The 26,603-nt window shown below is 40.2% G+C and overlaps 1 protein-coding gene and 1 long non-coding RNA gene across 2 annotated transcripts; one reads left to right on the forward strand and one right to left on the reverse strand.

Moving 5' to 3' along the window:
* Positions 1-1,026: 1,026 nt before the first annotated feature.
* cnksr1 (connector enhancer of kinase suppressor of Ras 1) lies at positions 1,027-24,362 on the reverse strand. Its single transcript, XM_044047467.1, has 21 exons — positions 24,153-24,362; positions 22,737-22,894; positions 20,276-20,478; positions 19,861-19,945; positions 14,042-14,083; positions 13,830-13,949; positions 11,597-11,656; positions 9,612-9,680; positions 9,362-9,490; positions 8,278-8,381; positions 7,094-7,239; positions 5,090-5,241; positions 4,956-4,989; positions 4,125-4,300; positions 3,877-3,950; positions 3,222-3,293; positions 2,840-2,910; positions 2,437-2,498; positions 2,263-2,353; positions 1,917-2,098; positions 1,027-1,807 (listed from the first exon to the last, which is right to left on the reverse strand). Exons 1-21 carry the CDS (start codon positions 24,202-24,204, stop codon positions 1,370-1,372), a joined length of 2,520 nt encoding a protein of 839 aa, XP_043903402.1. The 5' UTR covers positions 24,205-24,362; the 3' UTR covers positions 1,027-1,369.
* LOC122782894 lies at positions 5,620-9,395 on the forward strand. The gene is made up of 3 exons (XR_006361985.1): positions 5,620-5,931; positions 6,814-6,919; positions 9,334-9,395. It is a non-coding gene; the product is annotated as an uncharacterized LOC122782894 (long non-coding RNA).
* Positions 24,363-26,603: the final 2,241 nt, after the last annotated feature.

The following is a 26,603-nucleotide window of genomic DNA, read 5'->3' on the forward strand; positions in this document are numbered from 1 at the left end:
CCGTATCTAGCTTTGTGGGGGCCCTATGCAAGATGCTGTTTGCCAAACTACAATGGAGAGATTCCTAAACCTTCAGATCAGGTATGTCCAAAATCCCGTGACCCGCAGCTTCTGTTTTATAAAATATTATCTATGTTAGCTCTGCTGCTTAAGAGTTGCGCTTTTGTCCAGAGTTCAGAGTTCAGGGTTCACAACCCAGATGCATGCGTTCACCTCTGTTGTTACAGATGTGAAAGAAAATGTTTTACGTGGCTTGGATTTAGTTCCATTGCCGTTTAGAAATGGTAATGGTGACAAGGAATCTTCACTATCAAATCTGGCTTTTGTACCTGTGACATTACAACGATTTTGATTTTTTAATTATGTCACTAAACCACCAGCCACAGCTTTTCACTGAAGCTTATTTTATTTCTACCCTACATTTAAAAGAGGATTTAAAAACCACATGAGACAGCCACAGATAAAGACAGGTCATCATTATGCTCCTCAGATGAGGCTGATGAGGCATGCAGCTTTGGGGCCCCCTGGTGGCTTGGGGGCACTATGCATTTGCATAGTCTGCCTAATAATATAGGAAGGAATTTTCTATGATACTGAGGCTATTTTTATACTTGTATTGTTTCCACACAAAAGCGAAAGCAGGGAGATCATGAAAGCACACGCACACACACACACACACACATACACAAGGCCACTGTGTGTTAAATGTCACATTATCTGAAAGGATCAAAAGCCGATGTGACAAGAGTTCAGGTGTAATGTTGCACTGAATTGAATTGTTATATGTGTATTTACGCCTCATAACCTTGTAGTTAAATAAGACCAACGTCATAGATTGAAAAGGATTGGTTTGTGTTTGTATTCAGACAAAAAAAGGGAATGAACTTCTGACACATTTTGATAATCGTCTCGTTCTTATGTTTCTTTTAATTATTATTATTATTATTATTATTATTATTACTATTAATTACTGATGAAATTTACATTAATAAGGAGAAGGGTCACGTTTTGTCATGGGACAAAATATTTCAGATCTGTACCTTTTATTAAGGCAATAAACACATGTATTTACATGTCACATTACAAAAGGAAGGCATGATTTATATTACAAATTCTCATTGAATTCTCAAAGTTATACTTGATTTCTTTTTCTTTTTAATGAATAGAACAACATATATATATAAATATACATTGAGCTCACTCAGATTGACACTAGGCAAATTGTTCTCTGTTGTAAACGGGGCTTAAATTTGGTGCACGCACTAATTTCACTGAGATACTTGATTTCGTGTTGATTTTGAAGTGATCCTGTCAGAGGGTGATACGAGTCTGTTCTGCTGTGATTGTGGCAGCGTGGAGTCAGCTGGCGTCAGATGTAGAAGTAGTTCTCGGCGGGCTCTCCGCCCTCCACCATCTCACTCAGCTGCTTGTTTATTGATTCCTGCAGAGATCCCACAGAGAGTTCGAACGCTGGACTGGACGCCGGCGAGCTCGCTGGGATCTCCAGGAGAACGTCGGACGCCTCTGCGTCCACTAACTGCTCCCCTTCGCTCAGGCTCAGTCTGTATGTTTCTTCTGTCTCCGCGCCGGCTGTTTCCTTAGCGACAGTTTCCAGGGCAACCTCCTCCTCAGCAGGCATGTCCTGCACCGCTATGTCGTCTCCTCCTTTGGAGGCCTTGAGCGCAGTCACTTTCTCGATTTCTTGAACTAGTTCCTCGTTGTGCTCCTTCCACTGACGATACGTCAAGGCTGACAGATCGGAGTTCTCCAAGATCTTGTTGATCTGCTGCAACTCGGCTTCTTTTGCCTGCAGAGAAAAACGGGGGGCTTTCATTTACATGGATTTGGCATGGAATTTGTATATTCTTGAATTAAAAAGCTCCAAATATTGATAAAATGAATGATTGTCTCCTCACCTTCAGAGTGCTCTGCAGGACCCGAAGTGTGTGCACCTTCTCGTTTATGACCGGGTTCTTGTTGCGTCGGATGAACGACCTCCTAAAGTGGTCGTGGGTGAGCGGCTGCTCTTGGCCGATCAGAGAAACTCCTCCTTCCTTTATGTTGTTGATCATCTTACCCATCTCATCTTCTGTCATGCCTTTCGCACGAGGAACGGGACGCAGATGGAGGAGTGCGACAATGACGGGAGAAATGACAGCAACATGTCATTGAGTAGAAAAAATTGTCTTTTTTCCAAAAAAACCCCACCCAATAACAGAAATGAATCAGTGAAGAAGAAAAATCAAATAAGAGAGGACAAACCTGCTACTTTGCTGCCCCCTGTTGAAGGACTTGGCGGAGACACCTTGGTTGTCTTTGTCTTGGGGCGTGGCAGAGTGTTGGACTGCACTTTCTAGACGACCATGATAAACACATTAGGGTCTGAATGACACCGTGAACGATGTAGACGTGTGATTACGCACGTGTCCGACTGACCTTGTTCCTTCTGCGGGGCGAAGGCGAACTCTCACTTTCGGATTCAGTCTCACTGTAACACTCTGTTGACACATGAGCACGCGTGTTAAAATAAAATAAACAAAAATGCTATTATACTTCAGCATACAAACAGTCAATATGTGCAACGTTCAGCTCCTCCTGATTTTCTTTTTTTTTTTCCCTGGCAAGTGTCAAAAATCACAGATTACGACGCAGGTAACCATAGCAACAGTAAGTATTCCCCATTGTGTGTTGTCACAGGTCTCTTGCCTTAAACTATTTAACAAAGATAAAATACAGATCTTTGATAATAATTACTGTCAATAACAGACTATGTCTGCATAATTGAACATTTTTAAATTGATATATTCAGAGTAGTTCTTTGGTGATGTGGTGAACTTACCCTCCTCACTGTCGGGGCCTTTACAGAGCTTTTTGTGTGTCTGTATGGCTGTGATCAGACAGTTAATCCACCTAGAAATTAAAATAACAAGCTTTATTGGCATCAACTACAAACCTAATATATCTCTTGATTATATAATTAATATACACATGTTCAGATATCAACATCAGATGGTCATGACTAAAAACTGCGTTACAAAAAGCCACCTGTAGGAGGCAGTGCAGGCCAACACCTGTTACAGTGTGATGTAACGTCTGTGCTTACACTGTCTGCATGAAAACAAACGAATGACAACTTTTATATTAGAGCAACACAGTCTTGAATGAGTTCACTGCTTGTTGCGCCCCGGACGACAGGAAAAACAAAGAGTGGCGGGACTCACTTGCTCATTTCAGTGACATTGTCGGCAGCGAAGAAGAAGTTGTGGAACCTCTGGTGACACATTTTGAACACGCTGGCGGAGAGAGAGAGCAGACCGAGAGGCCGTCAGTGACGTGACGTCAACGCACGAGAATCACAAAAGAGAAAACACTTCTCCATTCCCTCCCCCGTGTTAAAATTAATGGAATTCCATAAACTCATGAAATATAGACACCGTTTTCTTTAACAGCAGTAAAAAGACGAGAAAATGCACCATGAGAGAAACTATTACATGAAAGGAATACTTCACTGATTAGCAGTTAGCTTTGTATTACTAGAATAGGGGTAGTATTTTTGAAGAATTGTGCTTCTTTTTTTTTTGGTACGTGCCCACCAGTGACACTTGGTCCGAGCCTTGAAACTGCAACGCTAATTCTGCACTTTTTAGACCCACCCTGAATGTAAACAGTGTCTGCCATCTTTGCTAACAGCTACGCTAACAGGACCAAGTGTCACTGGTGGGCACGTAACAAAGAAAAGAATGAAGGAAGGAAACTGATGTTGGGAAGCACACTTTTTCAAAAATACTACCCCTATTCTAGTAATACAAAGCTAAATGCTAATCGATGAAGTATTCCTTTAATCATACAAAGTATTTCTTCTCTAAAAATCCTTACTATTTTCTCTTGTGCTCTCCGGCGCTCTCTATGGCGTAGCTGGATATATCAACAAAACCCTCTGCCTTTTCTTCCTGCACAGAGAAAAACAACATTTGAGTTAGACTGACTGAGAACGGTTAAAGTAATAACAAACCGCTGTGTCATTGTTTTATAAATATCGTTTTAAAACGTGCTGGAAATACAACACTCAGTTGTAATAAAAATATTGACGTCATAATTGATTTCACTGTCATGTGCGCGCCCACCTGTTGGCTGGTGTACCAGTAAAGTGACGGCGCCTTCAGGACAAACCAGAAGCGCTGCCACTTCTGGGTGAGGAAGACGTTGCTCTCCTTCCTCTTCTTCCACAGCCAGCCGTCACAGTCGGGCTGACTGAGCTCACGGCAGGAAACGCGGCGCCGACTCAAAGCCGTGTTCATTCCTGTGAGAGAATGAAATGTGGTGGCAAAGTCAGGTATGAGGTCTTAGTTTCGATACAAGTGCTTAATTCTTTATAACGGATCACTGGTCTGTCACTGCTTTTAGGTTTCTGTAGTTACCTGACTCTCAAACTATTGTCTTATTGTAATTTGGATGACTTTTCTTTGTTGCTCTTCGGGGAAAAAAGAAATTACAATCTCAATAGAATATATTATCCTCGTGAAATAAATAATTTAAATACATTTAATAAGTATAGCGCACTACACTACACAAAATATTCCTTTGCTTTCACTTGGCCCTTTTTTATTTTAGGAAGAACACAAACAAACAACACTTTTCATGAAGCAAAGCAACAATAAGTTGCTTCTGCTTGAAAATATTGGCACAAATCTAATTTCCATAGATTGCCACAGCATCTGTGGTGGTAAAATCATATGCTGGAACTAAAACCTAGTAATATTTAACAATGGTATAATGCTGAGGTTGACGCCTGCATTACAGAGACAAACAAACACTTACAGCTAATTTAATTTTTGTTTTTTATACTTACAGAGAACACACACAAGAGAACATGTACACACATACACACACACAGAAAGACCCTCGACACACCGTTATCTGAACCTGGACATAAATATGAAAAATAACAACATTACCTTTTGTAGAGCTCTTCTTAGTCTCTTTATTTCCCTGAAAAAGACAATCCGAGGTCTTTTATTGTTTCAGATGCAGTTTAATAAAACCTCCATTCCCCATTATCACTGAGACCATCATTCATTAGTCCTCTCACCGTGTGTCCCACCATTTCAGGACAGGAACTGACGCTCGCTCTTTCGTGATTGGCTCTGCGGGGTGAAGGACTTCTGAACGGCCCGAAGGAAATGGGCGAGGGACTCCTGCGTCTCGGCGAGAGCCTCGAGATGTCCAGACTCTCAAAGTCACCTGAGAACATTTGTGTGTTGACAGAAACGAGGCTTCGATTTAACACACATTTGTAATTCAAGACTGAATTTGTGTCACCAGTCTGACCCACATATACAGCACCCAACAGTCTATGAAAATCTAACTCATTTCTAAATGCAGACCATCATCAAATAAGACTTATACTTGCCTCATAATAATAAAAATTTACAGTGTGTTATTATGTTTACATGCTGTGGATTTTCTTCTTTACATAGTTTAAAATTATTTTATCATATTTTTCATATGTACATTGGATTTTCCATTGTACATTTATTTGGGACTTTTTGTTGTTTTCTTTACGTTGAATTTTTAGTTCCGTCTTTTGCTTCCTGTTTTATTTTGAAGTTTTCCCCTGTGTGTACCTTGTTTAACTTGACTTCCTGTCCTGTCTTCCCAGTTGATTGAGGCCCCGCCCTGATGTGTTTCACCTGTGTTTGATTGGCCATGTCTGCCTCTCCGTGTGTGTTGGTTTGTTTTGTTTGTTCCGGGCGATTTAACGTCACTTCTGTCTGTTTCTCTGGTTTTTATGTCGCACCGAAGTCGAATTAAGATGGGAGAACGCGGCCGTTAACCTTTGCTGCTAAGTTAACCCTGACTTAAACCGTTTCACGGACTTCAAACCGGGGCGAGAGGACGCGGCTTGGCGAAGTCACGTGCAACTTATTCCTGGTAAGTGTGCGTTCACAGAGGTCGATCGCAGATTTACTGATGTAGAAGTTAAGACATGATTATACTGTAGTTTATAATGGAAACTTATGAAAGGGTATAACTCTTGCCACATTTATAGTCATATCAACCTGTTTTTCATCTACTTAATCTTGTATATAACGTCATATCTATACTTTTCATCAAAACCATATGTGCATATTTGTGTCTATACCTCACTGCTGTGCACTTCTGATCTATACTGTACTGTCCTGTGAACTGAGGTTGGTTTCGTCGTAATTCACTGTAAAAAAAATAAAACTTAAAAAAATGAAAAACATTATTTTAGTTGTTAGTTTTAGTTTGAGATCCTCACTGACCACTGCTCCACTTAAATTATCATATTTGCAATTTAAAAAGTTACCTTTCAGTTTGATTTAAAATAATAATCTCCTTCATGTTTCTGGGAGGTTGTTTTGATCATATGAGTGAAAACTGTAACACACAGGTGTGTAAAACATGGCCCACGACCACAGTATGTAGCTGAGGCACAGCTGCCAGCGAGGTGATAGAATATAAAATAATATATGTTTGCTAGCAATGTTTTTATAATAGTAATAATAAGACATTCGGTTATAATTGTTACATTATTAAATGTGTCACATACAACATTCAATTACATATGTAAATAAGCATGTTGGGGCCCAAGCCACAAATGGCAGGGACGAAACGGCCTCAACTCAACAGGAAGTCGGCCTCATGTCTGTGTGCAGTCCTAGTTTGGTGTTTTAATTACAGCTGTCCACAGTATCATTTACGTATATAAATGTCTCTGTTTTTGATATTAATTTTGCATCATACATAGTATTTTCAACAGTTGTTTTTTCCCCACTTTTTGTTCTCTAGGCCGGCCCCTTCTTGACCACACTAGACACTCATTGGCCCCCAGATCATTTGACTTTGACACCCCTGCTGTAACACATGAGTTTTCCTACTGCGACTGTAAAAGAACGTGAGTTGTGAATTTACTGATTCGTATTTGTATTGAGTGATATTCGTGTGCTATAGCAGTTTATGGCCAGTAGGTGCTCTAGGGTGTCCTGCATGATGTTATTGAAGAGATGTTGACATACAGTTGCACACACACACGGTGCTGTGGTGGTTTCCTCTGCAGCATGTTGTTTACCTGAGGCTGACAGTGGTGACAAACTCTCTTGTTGGTTCTGAGATGAAGAAAGACTCAGGTTCCCCTCCAGCTCCTTGTCAAAGGGTAACTCAGAGTCCTCCTGTCCCATAGGAGGCTGTTGTACCTCTGGCCCGTGGATGGCTTTCCTGTGACGGGAAAACAAAATGACTGACTGGAGAGAAAAAAAAAAAACTCTGGAGAAGAATGTAACCATCTGATGTGGTGTATCAGGACATGACGGGATAATTTACAAACCTAACCCCACCATCCCCGCCTACTCCCTCCATTTATCGGAGCATGTCTGCTCTCCATCACTTAACACTAACTCCTTCTGCCTCTCTATAGCCCCTATCTCTTTCTTCAACACTCCAAACCTCCTTTTTATTTATTCATTTCCTGTCAGACGTGGGCAGCGGGTGTGCCTGCTGGAATTTAAGGCATTTTGTAGTGTGACCTCATCGCAAACCTAACCTGCTGCTGCCAGATTAAAATCCACAGGGGTTTGTTCCTATGGTTTCAGGCCCAATGATTGTGTAAATCTGGTAAATTATTGAACCAAACTTGGGCCCTGGCTGCTTCCTTCCTTCCTGCTTGTTTGAGGAATTAAAACACTATATCTCTTATAGTTGCATAGGTGCATGAGAGACCTACTCAAACATAGCTCATTAGCACTACTGTATTTGTAGGTCCAAAAATCCTCCAAGGTACCTTTTCATTTTGACACACCTTTTGTACAGCAATGCTGAGTCATCACTCTCTGTGCAGTCTCTTGATTTAGACAAGCGAGGAAGATTAGTACTCTCATAATAATAAAAGCAAATTTACTAAGCAACAGGGAAGCTGGGGATTCTTTTGAAACAAAGGCTCAGGCGCACGCTCCTTAAATTATTCAATTGAGTCGATTCAATGTTTAACCCGAAGATGTAATGATTCATAACTGAATCAAATAAATTAAAACAGTTTGAGCTTGAGAGTTATTCACAGGAAATCAATAATTACCTGTAATCATGAATCGCTGTTTATTTAATTTTACACAGTTCGATACTCGGGTGATTACTTCCGCTTAAGTGAATTAGTATTAAGAAACTTTATCGCACTGATTATTAAAATCCACCGTTGCCTACAACGGCCAAATTGACCTTGATTAATTAAGTGGAACAGGTAATAATTAAAGGAAATCTCACCTAAAAGACAAAGACCTGACAGAAGCTGCTACTCTCTCAAATATGGAGTGCCTTGGATTCTCCTCCTCCTCCTCCTCCCCTGATCTTTCTCCTTCTTCCTCTTCCTGAAACAAACAAACAAACAAAGTCAGCGTGACCACAAGTCTGTGCACATGTGCGCACTCATGAGCCAGTGTATGGGAGAATGTAGGCGGATGTCCCGTCCATCGTGGCGGTGCCTTCTCCTGGTCTCCATCCGTGCACTCTGTGGCTCAGGGGACGAGTCGTCGTCAACAACAACAACACACACACACACACACATGCGGGCACACAGGGCATCTTGTGAGAGAAGTAAAGAGATGATACACTCAGCTGATTCACATCTAATGTTTCCTCACACTCTGCTCCACCAGTTAGATCTGAGATTAGCATGGTAATGGTCACGAGGGGGGTGTGAAATGCTAAGTGTGTGTGTGCAGAGTGTGATTCAGTTTGTAGCACAAAGACAGACAAACAGTTGGCATAGTGACTGCAGCGAGTGTTTATGGAAACGGTTCCCATGTGATGTCAAAGTGAAGCTTCCCCAAGACATGAACTATGCTGTGAGTCCAGTCTGTGCACACGTGATTTTGATGTTTCACCCTTGGATGTAATTATCCTGAACTGAGACACAGACAATTAAATCTGTATGTATTCAGCAATAAAATTATTGACTTGGGGGGGGGTTTCCTCTTTATGGCTTCACAAATAATTAAAAAGGAAACACAGGCTTGTGATGCACAGGAGCTAACGAGTAAGAAACATGTTCAGTTTCTGTGAAGAATAATCTGGAATAATGATATTCAGTGTGTTTTTTTTTTTGTGCTTGTAACATGTAAATGATGTAATCACAAATGTTATACACCTTTATCCAAATCTATGTGGCCCCTGGTTTTCTTTACATCCAGATAAATATTTGCTTATCAAATACTGAGCTAACCTAACCGTGATAATTCCACTGTTCTTCTCCTGACTTTTATTAAAAAAAAGTTCCTTAACAGTATGAACCTCAACTCTCTCTTTTTTGAAACTTTAAAGGGCAAGAAGGACATCAAGGATTGCTAACCTGAACAGAGGAGACCTGCAGGACAGGGTTTTTGCGCCGCACTGAGCCTGGGATCTTCTTCAGGACCAGAGTCACTCCATTAGGATTCTCCCGCAGCTTCTTCACAAGGTTTGCTTTGCTCCAGCCCACCTGATACAGCGACACAGGTCATTACTGCACCGTGGGGCAAACCTTTGTGTAGGTCACTTTGTAGCTGAGACAGTTTCCAGTAAATGCGCAAATGTAATAACCCACAAGGTGCATCACTCACCACTATCTGGTCGTTGACTTGAATCACCTCATCCCCAGCCAAGATCTTCACAAAGACGTCATCTGAAAGCTGAAAAATACACACAAAACAATTATATTCTCCAAATGGGTAATAATAACTCTATTTTTCTAAATGTAATTATATTACATTTTTGTCCATTCCTAATGCCACCATGGACCTGATAAAAAGGGCCTTTGGCACAGGAGCCATTATGCTGATTTACTTTACATGAACACAACTAATCAATCCCTCAAAAAGCTGTAAATACTGTAAATCACTGTGCCCTCTGTTTCATCACCGTTCTAGAAATCACATTCATCGCTGTATTGTGTTTGCCAAACATCAGAACGCTGTTAACGGGTTAACTTTTATGTATAAATGCATTCTTGGACCGCTCCCCCTTTTGTAATGTGTCCTTGAAGGTCAAAAAGGCACTTATAAAATGCATTATTACTATTATTATTATTAACCTTCTGAGAGTAAGAACGCCGCCTGTCATCCTGGAACGACTTACAAAAGGACTTGATAATGTCTGAACTGATCACCCTGGGTGAATTTAAATTTAAATTCTAAATGACAGGAAAAGCAGTCTCTTGATGGATGTAGCCGCTCTAATTGAAGATCTAATTAGTGAGCGGTTTGCTTGTGTCGTGTTGTGGACGTTTTCTGTATTGTCTGTTCTCTTGAAAAAGAGATTTTAATCTCATTGAGACTTTTCTTACCTGGTTAAATTAAGGATATTTATATTTATGACGTGAGAAACAGTGAGAATGGGCTGACATCATAATTATACAGATGGTTTCTGTGTGTGTGTGTGTGTGTGGTGGTACAAAGTGTGTTGGCAGTGGTTGTGTTTCTTACTCAAGAACATGGTGATGCAGGAGCAGGAGAGATCAGGGTACTTTTAATGTTGACGTCATGGAAAAGCAACATCTGACTCCCTCTTTCTCAGACACTGAAAAACCTCCCTTACCTCCTTTACAAGCCCTCCTTATATAGTTACTTTCCATCCTCCTATCACTCATTTATTTTACAAGCCCCACGGTTTGAGAGGTCTGTGTCTTTCCCAGAAAAAGCAGGATGGTTTAATTCTCCCCAAAGAAGCATGTATGTATTTCAAGTTAAACTAAAATGAACAATATCAACATAAAAGGCGATTTCCTTACTTTTGACCTTTTTAAAATCTTGGTCCTACATACAGTAGCTACATGACTCCAGCCCTCAGCAACAACAAATACGTTCATAAATGATGAATACACTAATGAACTAATAGATGCTTATAAATACTGGCTGAACAAGATGTTTCAACCACTGATTGTTCACATGTTGTCTGAACCATTTGGAATAAGGCGCCACAGGTTATTTACAGCACAAGAGCTCAGATTGGTTTCAATTTCAAGACGGTAAAAAAAAAACTAAAAATAACATGTCACACAAAAGTACTGGATTTCTGCCTGTGAGAGCTCATGATATCATTTTAACTGCACAGCAGAAGTCATAGCAGACAAAGGCCCCATTGCATTGATTTACCTTCTTAAAATAAAACAAAAAAGAAAAAAGACACTTAAAACATCTATGGATCAGTGGTTGGTCATCAGTGCTTACCCAGTTACATCTAAATCCATTAGAAGTGATATCGCTCCTTAATATGATCTCAGAACAGCATTTTCACCTACAGCCATTATATAGTGTCTTCCAGAGAGATAAGTCAATGTCTGATCAGTCATAGCCCAGTAATCGTGTCGAAATAAGTGACGGTTCTGACCCAAAGAGATGCAGATTTGTAACAATGGCACTTTGCAAAAAGACAAACGGTAGTTTCTAGTAGTTCTGATGTAAGAGTTCAAGAGGAGCAGAGGACTGAGTCATGCTGCTGCTGCCGCCCTTTCAGACGGTTGTTTAAAAGCACTGCGATGGCAGCGATGGTTCACTCTGTGGCCTGTGAGTCAACAGTGAAGGAAGAAAGCTAAATGAGAGAGTCTGACCTCGGCAGCAGTTCCCGTCACGTAGTGGTTACTGGAGCCAGTCGACGCTATTTCAATCCCCTGATTTACAGAGAAACAGAGAGAGAGAGATTGTGTTATGACTTTATATACATTCCACATCTGCATATAATAGGATCTTTGACATTTAGAATGTACATTGCTCCCTCCTGATGTATTCAAGATTCAGCATGTAATTAGCCATCAGCGTGCCCTAACTGATGGTTGATGAGCCCAGATCAGGCCTGATAATCACATAATCAATATCACGTGAGAACAGAATCATGCAGGGATTTAATCTTTGAAATTCAAGAACTGAAAAAAAATCTATGCCAAAATGAGCCTTTAAAATGTCATGGAATTCCATTGTCTTGCATGAGTCAAAGTGGATGTGATGCCTTTAGTGGTAATGACCACACTTTCACTTCCTTATGTTGTCTTGCATATACATTTAATGATATGAACTTACACTATTGTTGTATGTGTTAACATGATATTATCGTTGACAGTGTAGTTAACAATAATGACACTACAAAGTTCAGCTGTGTGATAAACCATTGATTTGATTTAATGTCTGCTGCATTTTTTTGAACTGTAAATGACGTAAAAAGTTGGCTTCCTCCTCAGTTGTCATCACTTCACAATTCAAGTTGGTTGGTTGGTTTAGTCTCGACAGTCCTATTACCGGGTTTAGTTTGTATGATCTACACTTTGTTTTTGAAATGACGAGTTTGGTAACAAAAATACAAATTATTCATTGGGTAAACTTCTCTGTTCGGTCGTGCCGTGCTTATATTGTTTAAGGGAGGCCATAACAGTGCATCTCTTCTCTTTATCTCCACTCTCTCCTTTGTGACTAGCCTTTAAATGCACATTTACATCTTCGTCATGAATTATGCATCACGTTTTTCACTCTTTACTGCCTCTCTTTTCCCTTCCTGTCTTTAGTTAAATCTGTGCTCAATCTTTTGGAGGGCAGACCTCATTATCGGTGATGGACACCAATCAATTGCTCTCTGTCAATTGAGGATAATCAGGTTTTTCTTCTACTAGTAAGTAACTCCTGAGGGTTTTGTTAAACTGCACTCCTTTTACAAGCCTGCAGCAACACGAATATTATATATGTACATGTATATTATAGGCAATTGTGCATCCACGGAAAAGAAAAATAATGAAATTCATGGTGATGTACACCATTAGTGGCGATGAAGTGGTGCTAAAAACATCCATATTTATACACACTGAAGAGGATTGGGAAGGTCAATAAGAAACGGCGAGTCAGAGTTTTACGTCGTGGTTTCAGCGCTCAAAGAGGAAGGTAGCTGCACAAATGCACTGGAGGAAAATGCTCTTTAGAAATGGAAAAATGAAAGGATACAAGAAAACAGACGAGAAGGAGTGCTGTAATTGCTGTACTCAGTGTACCTACGGAAGGAGAAGTCATTAGGAGAGCATAAGAGGAAGGACAAAAAAAAAAGTTCTTTTGAACAAATGGATGTGAGAGAATGTTTTGTTTTTTTCTACCCTGGTAAAAAGAACAGTGGATTCAGTGAGAACCTTGAATTGGATGAAAGAAGTAATGAGTGGACGCAAATGATGATGGAAACGTCTTTGTGACCATGGCGGTGGAAAATGTCAGAGAGAACAAAGAGCGAGCTGATAAAAGAAAACATATCTACCCAAAAACCTAGGATAATGTTAATGAAATGGATGTTTTTTTCATCCAGAACCCTAAAAAAAAGAACAAAACCATAATCTCCCAGTTGAGGATTTAAGTCTTATCTAGTTAAATGACAAACAAGTTAAGATCAAATAGTTATTAGCTGTTGCCCTGTTGATTAGCCACCTGTTTCTTTTTACACGTAATCAAATTGTTTATTTATAGGTAATTTCATATTTCTTTTTTTTGTTACGTGCCCACCAGTGACACTTGGTCCGAGGCTTGAAACTGTACCGCTAATTCCACTTTTTAGACCCACTCGTAGGGGGGCGGGACCTCATTCCCAGAATGTAAACGGTGTCCGCCATCTTTGTTAACAGCTACGGTAACAGGACTGTCACTGGTGGGCATGTAACAAAGAAAAGAATGAAGATATTTCTCAACTCAGGGGAAACTACTATTCTTGTAATACGAAGCTAAATGCTAAAAGCGTCTTTGCTTCACATGAAATAACATTCTAATTAGTTCAAGCTTTCGTAGCTTGAGAGCAGAGAAAGGGAAGACGGCGATGTTTACCAGCTGATCACCAGGCGCCACGGGCACTAGGTCGACACTCTCGAGCTGAGCAGTGTGGCTGAGAAGTGATTCGGCGTTGGAGTTCAGGATCTGGTCACACACTGCCACTAACTGACGGCACTGGTGGGAGAAACACAAACGTCATAATTCATGAATGAAAATCTGTCTTGAAAACTAAATAAATACACAATAAGAGTGGTTAACACACTTACCACCGAGATGATGTCCTTTTCCTTTTCATAGACTGTGGCGCTCTGTAGGATGAGTGACACAAACTCAGTTTCAGTTTCACAAATCTTTACCAAAATGCAGCAGTTTACAGTATGTATTAATTTGTGAGATTGGGGCAATCTGACAGGAAACTCTTCAGAGTCTGGAAGTGAAAGGCCACACATTTCGGCCAAAAAAGCTAACGTATCAGACGTCTCGTGGTGTTTTACCAGGCTTTTGTCAGACCAATGCTCTTGGAGAAAGGAATAAAACACACAGAACACTGCAAGTATTTGACTAAATTAGTGGCACAGCAGCAGATTAACACATCTAACGGTGCCCCAAATCCACCTAATCCAAGGATTCACACTAATCCCCCAACAGCACACGTTAACACACTCTGTATGTACAGTATGTGAATGCTAGTGTCCTCCTGACATTAGAATAAATGAAGTGGAAATGGTGGTGTTGATTGAGACTATGAGACATTTGAAAGGAGGATGATGAAAGGTTAAAAAGGAGGATGGTATATGTTATATAATATTGTTGAATAGCGTAAATGCAACATACCATTACAGCCTATGACGTCATTTGAAATGCTTGATTTTAACATGGCTGAAACTAATCTTTGTGCAGTGTAACAAGGGATCAACAGTGAGGCCGTTTGGATTCCTGTGCTAATTAAAGGCTGTGACACAAGGCCGCAGGGAGGGGAACGACTCTGAGAGGTTTCTGTCAAGACTGCTGGTCATTACAACTTTGTCTGTTTGTTTTTCTGTGTTGCTTTGTTTTCCTTTGGGTGTTAGTCCGAGTATTGGAGACAGCACAGCACAATCTTCTGTACGCGCTTAAAGATATTCTGCTTTATCCTCGACATGAGGGTCCGAGCTGGTAAAGTTTCCAACAGTGTTAATAAGAATAAAGATATATATAACAATTTTTTCAATAAAAGAATACTTACATTTGTACCAGAGCTGTAAATAAAAGTGTAAAAATGTGGGAAAACTAGGGGTGGGAATCACGATATGATACATGGTCCACAATAATATCACAATATGATGATTCTGTGATAATCAATATAGTGCAAGAATTATTTTTTACTTTAGAGTGCCTTCATTTTTTCATTAAAATAATCGATATTTGCCTTGGCGAATCAATTCTCCTATCACACGCGGAAGGACCGAGATATATCCCCAAAATTGATATTTTGACTTGTAAAATTAACAAAATTAAAATCCATAATGGTAATATGAGGATTGTTTCTTTAATGGGCCATAACCTACATCCTAAATAAATTCAGTCAAAAATCAATTCCTAGTTTTTAGACTTGTAGACCTCCTCCGCTTGGTTAGCCAGCAACGTGCAGTCCACGTCAAAGCCTAGAACATTAACATAACCAAAACATGGACTATGTCATGTACAAAACAAGCACTTCCTGTTAAGCAGGTCACTTCTGTTAATGCTCAACTGAATTACAACCCTTGGCTACATCCACATTGTAAATGGCACTTGTGCTAATCGTAGCTGAGGTTTGTTGTCACCTCCCAACACACGCCACATCCCGCAGCTCACCAGGACTCAGACGTGCGACGGGCACTGTGTTTTCGGAGGTCACGTGAGGCCCTCGTGCAGCTGGACAACCTGTTTCTGCATTTCGTCTTTAAAGGAAATGACACCTTTTGTGAAGTTGGCAACAGGTGCACTTCTGCCTTGAAACTGATGTAACGTCAGGAGGGCGTGGTGGGAACAGAGCACAAACCAACACTTGTCGCCGATTTTCAGCGTATGATTTACAGACACAATGGTGTGCTGTGTCTGCGTGCTTGCACACACACCGTCGCTTTCTGTCTGTGTATACACACACACACTGGATGGTATATTTATCAAGCATATGATGCCTTTGAGGTCACAGTGTTTCACACTCTGAGGCAGAGACATGTGAGGGAGAGGAGATTCATTTTGCTCTCACGAAGACGTTGATTTAACAAAACTTGACTCGAAAACAAAGAGAAATTGTCTCATCTATCAGTGCGGTTCCTAGTGCGGTTCCTGTATTTTCAATTCTCTACTGAAGCGGAACAAAAGACCCAAAGTCAGAGAGCTGTTAGAGAAATACAGCTCTGGACACAAAACACGTTATAAAATCAATAGAAATAATAGGACGAGTGCAGCCTTGACTTCAGGTTAGCCACAATCCTGTTCAGGGTCTGTGTGACAAATGTGGGACGTTCCAGTGCAAGCTATACATCGAATAAATCTAAATCAACCGAATTAATATGGTAACCCACGGCTGTAAAAGATGATTAACTTCATTTGGTTCCGCTGCACTGCATCTACTTTACTTGATTAAAAGAAAGGTCTGTGTTGTGTTGTGAAGCTAACTTCAGCCCTGTGCCTGAAAGCTATTCTCTCCATCGTTGTCTATGAGACAAAGACGAGCTATTATGTGGGTGTTGCATTCTGGAGGAAAAAAAAAAAGACACCAAGAATTTATGCAGCCATGTAGAAAACACAAAATCCCCGAAACTAAGAGATCAAGATGCAGTGACAACACAGACTGTGATCAAAGGCCCACGTGATCCAGATTTGATTCCTTTCTTTTTTTACAATTATCGCCAACTCTATAAACATATGAAAAACAGAATATCAAGGACCGTCGTGTTTGCTGGTTTGCGAACTTGTTTACTTCACCAGTAGATTATTTGCCACCAGGTCACAGACGTGCTATAAAAAGACTGGAGGACATACTGTGTCTGTGTTAGATGTCGTTTACACCTGCTTCTCATCTTTCCATCCAAATCCTCCTCTTCATTTTCTGCCCTTTCCCTTTAAACCTCCACTCCATTCTCCCATGCTCTATTTTTTCTTTTTCTTTTTTTTAGCCCCAAAACATGACAAAAGTTGATGGTTGTTTTGCCAGTCTCTCTCATTTCTGATTAATTTCCCATCCTCGCACATTTAATCTGGTCATCTGACAGCAGCCCAAAATCAGTGAGCCCGTTGTTCGGTGGTAAGTGTCCCTGTCATGTGTTGCTGTCTTAATAACTTCATAATAACTTCACTGTTAACACCAGTCATAGACTTGGCTCAGGAGAATGTAGTTTGAAAAAAGAAGTCAAGGTTAAACATTAAAATCTCTTAGTTATACTTTTACCAGAAGGTTGTTGTGTCAAAGTCTGAGTTTGTAACAGAAAAGCTGTTGCTTTCTCCTTTTGTAATGCCATTTAATCTCACATACCTTGGCGCACTGCGTCCAAATTCATCATATTCTCAAATCCAAGTTCACATTTCACAGCACAGACCTCTCTCCTTCCGTATGTCTCTCTCTCTCTCTCTCACTCTCACTGCTGAGCTTTGCTTACTGCTGTCCTCCTTCAAAGCAGACTGAGCGTGTGCTACTGTGAAGACCCGACAACTCCAGTGTGCAATCACCAACAACACCAGCTGACTGATGACTTAGATTGCCCTCGAGCCGAGCGGACACACAACACACACTTGGACACAAACGGGATAAGCGGCCATTCTTTGATGTGAAGTATGTGAGGTTACATGACGTGAAAGCACGTTTCCTTCAAAAAAGGACGCGAGAGTGAAGTCGTGGCCCTCCTGGCAACGCGTCACATGCCACAAAGAGGCAGTGAAATCAGCCCCGGAGTCAACTTCAGCCAGTCACATTGGCTCTAGTGTGTAATTCTGCATGGGCTTTTATGTAACTGTGATGCTGTTGACGTGATTGCAGACTCTGTGTTTTGTCAACAACCTCTGTAGTTGGACACAGGGTAAAGCAAATGTTTGTTTGTGTGTATGTATATATATACATATATATATGTATCTATATATATATATATGTATGTATACGTATATGTATATGTATATATGCATATATATGTGTGTATGTGTGTGTGTATATGTGTGTATGTATATATATATATATACATACATATGTTTTTTTAATGTGTTAAATTCTTTAAAAGAATCGCCAAAATTAACACGTTGTCACTGAGAGCACTAATGTATTGGCATCGGTTATCGGCCCAAGCACTACTATCTATCTACCTATCTACCATATCCATTACCTGCTGTTTTGTGAATGGAATTCAGCACAATGCAGTAATTCAAACCCTGAACGCGTTCAATGGGTGAAGTTTGGCAACAGGTGAGGTGAAAAAATCTTCAAGGACTCATGCCATTTTGACAGGTCAGCACAACCGAAACTAAATCGTATGACACATGACCTCCCACTCACTGGACTAATATGCTGTTGGAATAAATTTACTTTTTACTTGTCACTTCTAAAAACACCTGCATTTAAAAACACACCTAAAGTTAAATTACAGGAATTGAGAAAACAAAGCCAGCCATTATCAAACCTCTCTGAGCGAGTTTGCCAACAAAAAGCAATGAAGGTTTTAACTTACATGTAACCCACTAAAGGCTCCATCTCCATAACAATGTATCAGATGTGGCTCAAATCTGATTTGCATCATGGTGGCAAAAACAAACCTCCAAATGAAGGCAACAAGTTACATCTTTCTCTGACATTTATACTCCCTTCCTTCCTTTTCCACTGTTCCTACAAGCCCACAATGAGAGTAATGTTACTGTTCCTATACAACCAGCACAGAAACTGACACGAAAGTCCTGAAGGCTTGGTGTTACTCCTGTGAATGGCAGTTGTTGTGTAACTGGAAAAAAACCTGGTTCAAGCCACAATCTCATAAAGCAGTAAAACTTAAACGAAGTTTAAAACGTGTCAAACGTTATTTTCCAGGGAAATATGAATTAAGATATTGTGTTGTAATGAATAATCAAAAGAATAGTTTCACTTACGCCATTTTGAATGGTCAAATATAGTCCAAAAGCAGCATCATTTTGTCGCGAGTTATCCAATCAGGGCGCTGGAGACTGTACCTGTCATGCTGGGCAGGTGTCCAGAGCAGAGCAGGCTGTGGTCGTGCTATATATAAACTAAATCCTGAGCCTCCTTCCACCGCCTGCCGCCTCTCACTGCTCCTCTCTAATTAAACCCCTCTTCTTCTTCTTGTCTTCCTCACCTGTGTTATCGTTTTTATCGCTAACATCACTACTGCAGTGGCAACAGAGTCTACCTCTTGCTCCGCCAGTGGCTCTCTGTTGAGAGTTTGATACACACCTTCCCCCAGGAGTCAAAAGTCATCTAAAACTGCCACAGTGAAAATCTCTTTGAGACTCCTCCCTCTTTCTGTCTTACCCCCCTCCCTCCCTCCCTCTCTCATTCCCTCCCCTAGGCACCGCAACATATCCAGGCCTGTCTGCTCTGCTACCTGTGAGAACTTCCAACCCATTTCACTACTCATCCAGATATAAAAAAAGCAACTCGTCTCCTCCTCCTCCTCCTCTTTGTTTCTTTCAAAACTTCCTTGTATCACAAAGGGCTACGCGCGCACACACACACACACACACAAACAAACCCCAGCTCTGACAGACGTGTAAACCGAAACATCTTCAACACACACACACACGGCCGCCTCCAAATATGCCAGGAATGTAAAGATAAAGAATGGATTACTCAGACTTCACCGCAGAACATGGCTTCTGTTTTCCTACTTTCGTTATAGGGGTTTTCGATTTATAAATGAAACGGACAGCGACGGGTTGTTGTTCCTCTTCTGAAATGTAGCGCGCGCGACAATAACGCTACAGAGACACGACACAAGCATTCATGTGTGGTTCCTCTTCAGTTAAACACGTCACACTTTTATAAAATGTGAAATACAGGCATTTGATTTAAAAAAAAGAAAGTGATGGACAGACATTGAAACGTTTGTTTGAGTGGACCGACCTTTTGGACGATTTCTCCGAGCTCTCTGCAGTAGCTGAATATGTCCTTGGTGGTGGCATGTCCACTTAGCTGTAAGAACTGATACCTAGAAGGAAAGGGATTATTTTTCACGTTAGTTCAGAGCGCGGCCTGTGAGGTCTCACTGCGGGACGTTCAGTCCTTTCACTTCACAGGTCATTAGAACCAGGAGAAGGAAGAGTACGTAAACACCACTCAGCGTATACGCTTAACCCCACAGCCATCCCTTTTTTTTTTCTTTTTCTTTTTTTACGTTAAACCAACAGGAACAAAAACTACAGCCGTATTTTATAACCCTGCAGAGAACATGTGTGAGTAAAAATAACAGCAGGACAAAATAGGATTTCAAGTGCTGTAGATGGAACAGTTACATAACACCCCACCACCCTTTACAAACCTGTTAAGGAGAAAGAAGAGCCCTTTGGCAGAGGTGATGAGCTCCACTACAACCTTCAGGACTCCACCCGGCAGCTTGGTGGCGCTGCGGCCATCGTAGCTGTTCTGGCGCCAGCGGCTCTGGATGCCCATCTGGAGGGTGTGGGCGACGGCGCGCAGCTTCTCGGTCCGTCCGCGCAGGTTCTCGCCTCCGATACCATACGTCTGGAGAGTGGACGCACACGTAAAAGTCACCAAGGAGCATTCCTGTCTTGAAATTCCATGATGAGTAACCTATCTGTGACGGTTAAAGGACTTCCTGTCCTCTTCCTTCTGTCCTTTAACACAAGTTAAATTAAGGCTACAAAAACTATTTTCCTTTCAAAAGAACAACACACTTAGACACAAACATTTCTATGGGTAGTGTGTTCAATGTGTACCAGAAGGCCTGTTACACACTGGACCATTAATGGGGAAAAGCAGTGTGGTTTCTCACAAAATGCAGTCATTTAAGATCATGTAGAGCAGTCTGCAGAATTCAAGGCAATTTCCTCTGCTGAGATTTTTTGAGGAATGACATAATTGCGTGACATTTTACTAAGTGTTTCTGTTTTTGTGCTGTATCACAGTTAATGGACCTAGAAACCTACTGTCAGAGGTACTTTTCTATTCTAGTGACATTTGCTGCATTGTTATATGGTTGTCAGAAACAAGAGAGGTAATGTTTTGACTTATCCTGCCAACTTTATCGTGCCATCGTATATTTTGTCAATGCGCCTAATGTCAGTGAGGAAAGACGGTACTTTATAGACCTAGGTAATAAACTATTCTCATGTTTTGTTCATTTTTCCAGCTGGCTTTTTTCATGGTGACCACTCATCAGTGGCCGAGAGGTTTGGACACATTAGGCTTTATTGTTACCGGTGGACAAGCAAGAACAATTCACCGTCAACAAGTGTCCATGAATTTTTCATGGCCTTTTGAGTGCTGCATTTGTTAATTATGTAACCGTCTACTTGAACGTGTTTGTTCCGTTTCATGTGAGATCCTGATGGTAGTTTTTTTTTTATTTTTTATTTGTGAATGAGCTCAGTGTCGGCGCCTCATAAAGCCACCGAGGGAGGAAGAGAAACAGTCGTTTGTACGTTCTACATTAGTGCATTTGCCTGTTCTGAGAATCGAATTAAACCATTTCAAAGTGCATTAAGAGCTGTTACTGTTGAAGGATTAGCAAAAAAATGGACACTCAAATACTAATCGATCCTAGTGTTTAATGAGATACTTATTTCCAAGTATTAGTGGATTATTTATTATGTAACAGGACGACACAATTGTGAGTCTAAAAGTGTGACAAACAGTGACGGCCTACCTTACCGACTCAATTTGTTCAGCAGCAAAACTGTGGTATAAGTTAAAGAAAACAAACTTTTTTTCTGTCGTCAGACAACTTAATAACCTGGTTGTCTTTTCTTTTTCAGGAGCCAGGTTTTAATGCTTTCAGGTCTTCTTCAATACAACGTGATGTTAAATTTAGTCATTTATCTTCCCATTTAGAACAAAATGGACGATAACGCACGGCACAAATGAGTGGGACACCACCGTGACTGACAGCTGGCATCGTCTGTGAACGTCCCGACACGTTCAACACGGTGCTGATCGCGGAGTTCAGGTTCTAATGTGTGACATTACAACCGGTTGCCACTTGGTATTAACATTGTTTGAATGTGAGCTTTAGTCTGATGCCGTTACACCACCACCGCCCAGCTTAATTAGTCCTTCCAACAAAACAAGGGCCCCTCTGGAAACACAAAACGACCCCCACACACTCACCTACATGTATATTTAAGTGTTCTTTGAACTACGTCTAGGAACATGACAGGGGAGGGAATTTAATTAAGTGAAGGAAAACATGATAGAGATTCCCGACGGAGCTTTGGTGGTCCAAATGTGCTCTGGTTGCAGTTGCAGCCTGACTTTGATATGAAAATACAGGGCAAAATAAAGCAAGGTTTTGTGTTTCAGTGAAGCAGGACTTTTGTAGAGCTGAAACAATCGATTATTAATCGCTTACTAAATTAATCGACAACTATTTTGATAATCGGTTAAAACAAGATTTGCGGTTGTTAAAGCTTCTGGATAACAAAGAAGTCATTAAAAGTGAATCGTTTTGGTTTGTGGACAAAACAAGACATTTGAGAACATCATTTCCAGGTTTGACGAACACCGCTCAACATTTTTTAAGGTTTTCTGATATTTTATGGACCAAACGATTAATCGAGAAAATAATCGACAGAGTTACAGCTCTAGACTTTTGTTTGTCCAACAGCAAACAAGAGCAGGATCTCAAAGCGGTAGGGAAATATATATCTGTGCGTGCGTATCAGACCAAACACACAAGACCATGTATATATATATATATATATATATATATATACACATACACACACACACACACACACAAACAAACCAGCTTCCTCACTCACCAGGGAGCAGAGTTTCTCCACAGCCTCCAGTATGAGCTCCTGGTGTCCGATCTTATAAACTCCAAGCTTTTCAAGGTCCCGAGAGCTCAACTGGAGCAGGTCCACACCTGACAAGTGCCACTCTGTGACTGGATACTGATGCACAGGTGCATCCAGACCTGGCCACAGTTCACAAGCACATGCATCAAAACACATACATGACAGGCAGAGACATGCAGCGTGAGCATCAGGCATAACAGAGGTATAAGGTGAGCAATGCTGACGTTATGAATACATTTACTTGTAGTCATAAGCTATAAACTATAGGACGTTTTAGTTTATAGTTTTAGAATCATTTTGTAAATCACTTCAAAATAAAATCAGAAAAAGGTTTGAAATGCCGTCTTGTGATTTACAAATAAAGAAGAATTTTAATAAAAATATTAATAATAGTAATACTCCATTTCAAATGTTTTTTTTCACAACATAATTCAATCAACATCAGTGTCATGTATTGATATACAATAGATGTTTAAATGCTCTACAGAAAAACTCAATTTCATATACTGTTTGCTACTTTGTATCATAAAAACGACTCAAATATGTAGCTCACATTTACTGTAACAATATTTATATATATATTCCACAATATAAAAGTGCAGGAAAGTATCCATGCACTGCATGTAAGTGATTCTTGTCAGTATAATTCATATTTTTATGTTACTCTTATTTAAATGTTGTCATTTGTGTTCCTCTAACATACAAATATGTCAATTCATTAGTAGTCAGTCGTTTTAAAGTAAACATTTGTTAAAAAACCAGTGAAATATAAAGTAGAGATTTAATTTAAATTTCAGTAAACTGATATTTTAATATATTTCACAGTATAAACAGATATTTCTGCACGAAATTTACAGTATAATGCGTAAAATACTGATGTCACTGTCATTTATGGGTTGTTTTACTAATATGTACCGTCATTAGTAATTACACAGTTAATGCACAACATACATATATGAATATACGCATTCTCACATTAACTACTACTCACCAAAAGTGTAATAGTATAATAACATTATTTGTGCTCATATACATCCGTGTACTTTTTTAAAATTATTAATAAATCAGAATAATCTGTAAATGATCTAAGTAGAATATACATGCGTATATATAGTAACAACAACAGGTCGATAAGTAGAACGCTCACAGTTTAGTTTGTTTTGTGAACAGCACGCGCGCACACACACACACACTGTTGTGGCTTCTCTCCCTCAGTTCAGGCCACTTCCTCATTCCACCTTCACCTTTCTCTTCCAACAGGATTTAATGTGGCGCTTCTGTTCTGTTTGTGACTGTAGCGTCCGAGCCAGAGTCGCTTCTTCTTGCGTGTGTGCGTGCGTGTGTGTGTGTCGTGGCAGATAAACGTTGTCACCTCACCTTGGAGCCACTCGCTGACTCTCTGCTCGCTCCAGGCCGTGATAGGCTCCATGCTCGGAGCCGCTGCTGCACTCGCTCGCTCGCTCGGGTTCCACCAGTTCACACTCCTGTGCGTTTCTCCGGTCTGCAGCAGGAAGGAGAAGTCGATCCTGATTTCGAGTCGGACGATGACACAGTGAGTGGCACTCCTTTTCCCAGGTAAAAGGTAAGTACCCCACACACACCTTCCTCCACCAACACCACCACCTCCACCTCACCTCCCGCTGTCAGCCAATACAAAAGTGTCAGCGCTCCCTTCTTCTCCCCTCCACCGGTCCACCCCTTCTCCTTACCTGGAGGGAAAAAAAAGGTGCTGCAGCTTTAAGGCTTTTTTCCCCTCCTCCTCTTCTTGAGAATTAATATTCATCTGGATCAGACATTCCCAAACTTAACCCAAACATAGTCACAGCCCATTTTAAAGCGGTGTGGTGTGTGTGGTCCAGTAAAACTGCATACACAGGGCCGGACCTATGCATTTGGTGCCCTAGGTGAGATATTGGGATATTTTACTATATTACACTACATTTATTTTGAAGATTTAAATGACTGTATTTAGCACCTGCAGTACCGTCACGGCTCACTGGGGGTCATGTCGATCACACATCCAACCATTAAACCTGTAAAAAATGAAATAGAAATCAACAAACTGAGCAAAAAATAATAGACACAAGAACTTTTAAAGTGATTATACACTTACACTTTACACTTACTTAAGTGTAAATGTTCTTCCCATAAACCCACTTAAGTGTTACATACTGGACCTTTAAAATGTTGCATCTGCAGGAAACAAAACAACATATTATATAATATTATAATATATTATTACATTTCAAGCACAATGTTGAGGTTTTTTGGAGCTTTTCTGTTACAGGACTAAAGATAAAATCTTTAAATTGAGTTTGGTTTGATGTTAGACATACCTTCACATTTTCATCACCTTTTCACATGCACAATCATGTCATGGCAAAGGATGCAGAGCCTGATCACGCAGCAGAATATAGAGGAGAGAAACATGCAGTACAGTACAGTATATACACCAACAATCACATTATCAGATATTGCAACTTCACAGTTCATGAATTGTCACAAGACTTAAAGTAAAAAAAAAGTTCTCTCCTGCACAGACCAGCGCGTGTAATCCAGCAGTGATCCGATCCAGCGCTCAAATCTTTCTTACGTCATCCTTTGAACTCGTGTGACTTCCTGATTAAAGACATTGATTCAAATAAACAATACTTTATTCATGCTCAATAGTTTTACTGCGTAGCAATAACTGTGTCTGATGCAGCTCGAGGAATTTATTTCATGAATAATGAATCACTGTCGAAAAAATAACAAATGACAAAACACCAAGTCTCAAAATAATGTTCACGTCCTATTTTCTTCCACAGATATTAATAATAATCTCTTATTCGTTGAGAAATGATTGAGGAGGATTTCTATGCCATGAGCTTAAAATGTTGGTTCCCATTTCATATTATACAACAACAAAATGTGGCGTTGAGTGCTTTCCTCAGAAGCAAAGGTCACCATCGCCTCACGATGAAAAGGTTAGTCATGAAAGAACTGCCCTCGTCTGGCACCCCCTGCTGTCTTTTGCCTCTCTTTCAACCGAGAGAAAAAGACAAAGACAGAGGAGGGAGGGAAATGGCACAGTGTCCTCATGCATGTGGTTTATAAGAAATCCCTTCAAATATGTTCAGAAAATCTGTTGAACTGCAAATCTCTGATTTGACTTGAAAGTGGATAAAATTTTTGAAGTTGCATATCGCAGCTGAATGCTGAAAGTTAGCGTCAAGACTCAGCAGATCTTTAGTTTGTCCCATATGATACTGCTAACTGCTACTGTGATAAGATGGAGGTTCTTATTATGAATATAAAGGGCTCACTCTGGGGTCATGAAAAACAGCAATTCATACAATTGAGAGAATTTGGTGTGGTTAGTTTTAGCTACAAATTCTGCCAAATTTGAGTCATTTCTCCACAATTTTACACATTTTATCTACAAATTCTGACAAATTTCAGTCATTTCTCCACAATTTTACACATTTTAGCTACAAATTCTGCCAAATTTGAGTCATTTCTCCACAATTTTACACATTTTATCTACAAATTCTGACAAATTTCAGTCATTTCTCCACAATTTTACACATTTTAGCTACAAATTCTGCCAAATTTCAGTCATTTCTCCACAATTTTAAACATTTTAGCTAGATTTCAGTTTGATAAAAACAGGAAAATTGCATACATACTTTATGTATGTATGTATATATATATGTGTGTATATATATATATAAAAAGTCACAGATTTTTATTTGTAACTTTAGTATATGCTTAAAAATAGTGATGCCCATTGGTGACTCAGAACTGATATAACATCGCTGATATTTGACTTTAACTTTTTAAAGTGAT

Source organism: Solea senegalensis, linkage group LG16 (genome assembly GCF_019176455.1).
Source record: "Solea senegalensis isolate Sse05_10M linkage group LG16, IFAPA_SoseM_1, whole genome shotgun sequence".
Lineage (NCBI taxonomy): Eukaryota > Metazoa > Chordata > Actinopteri > Pleuronectiformes > Soleidae > Solea > Solea senegalensis.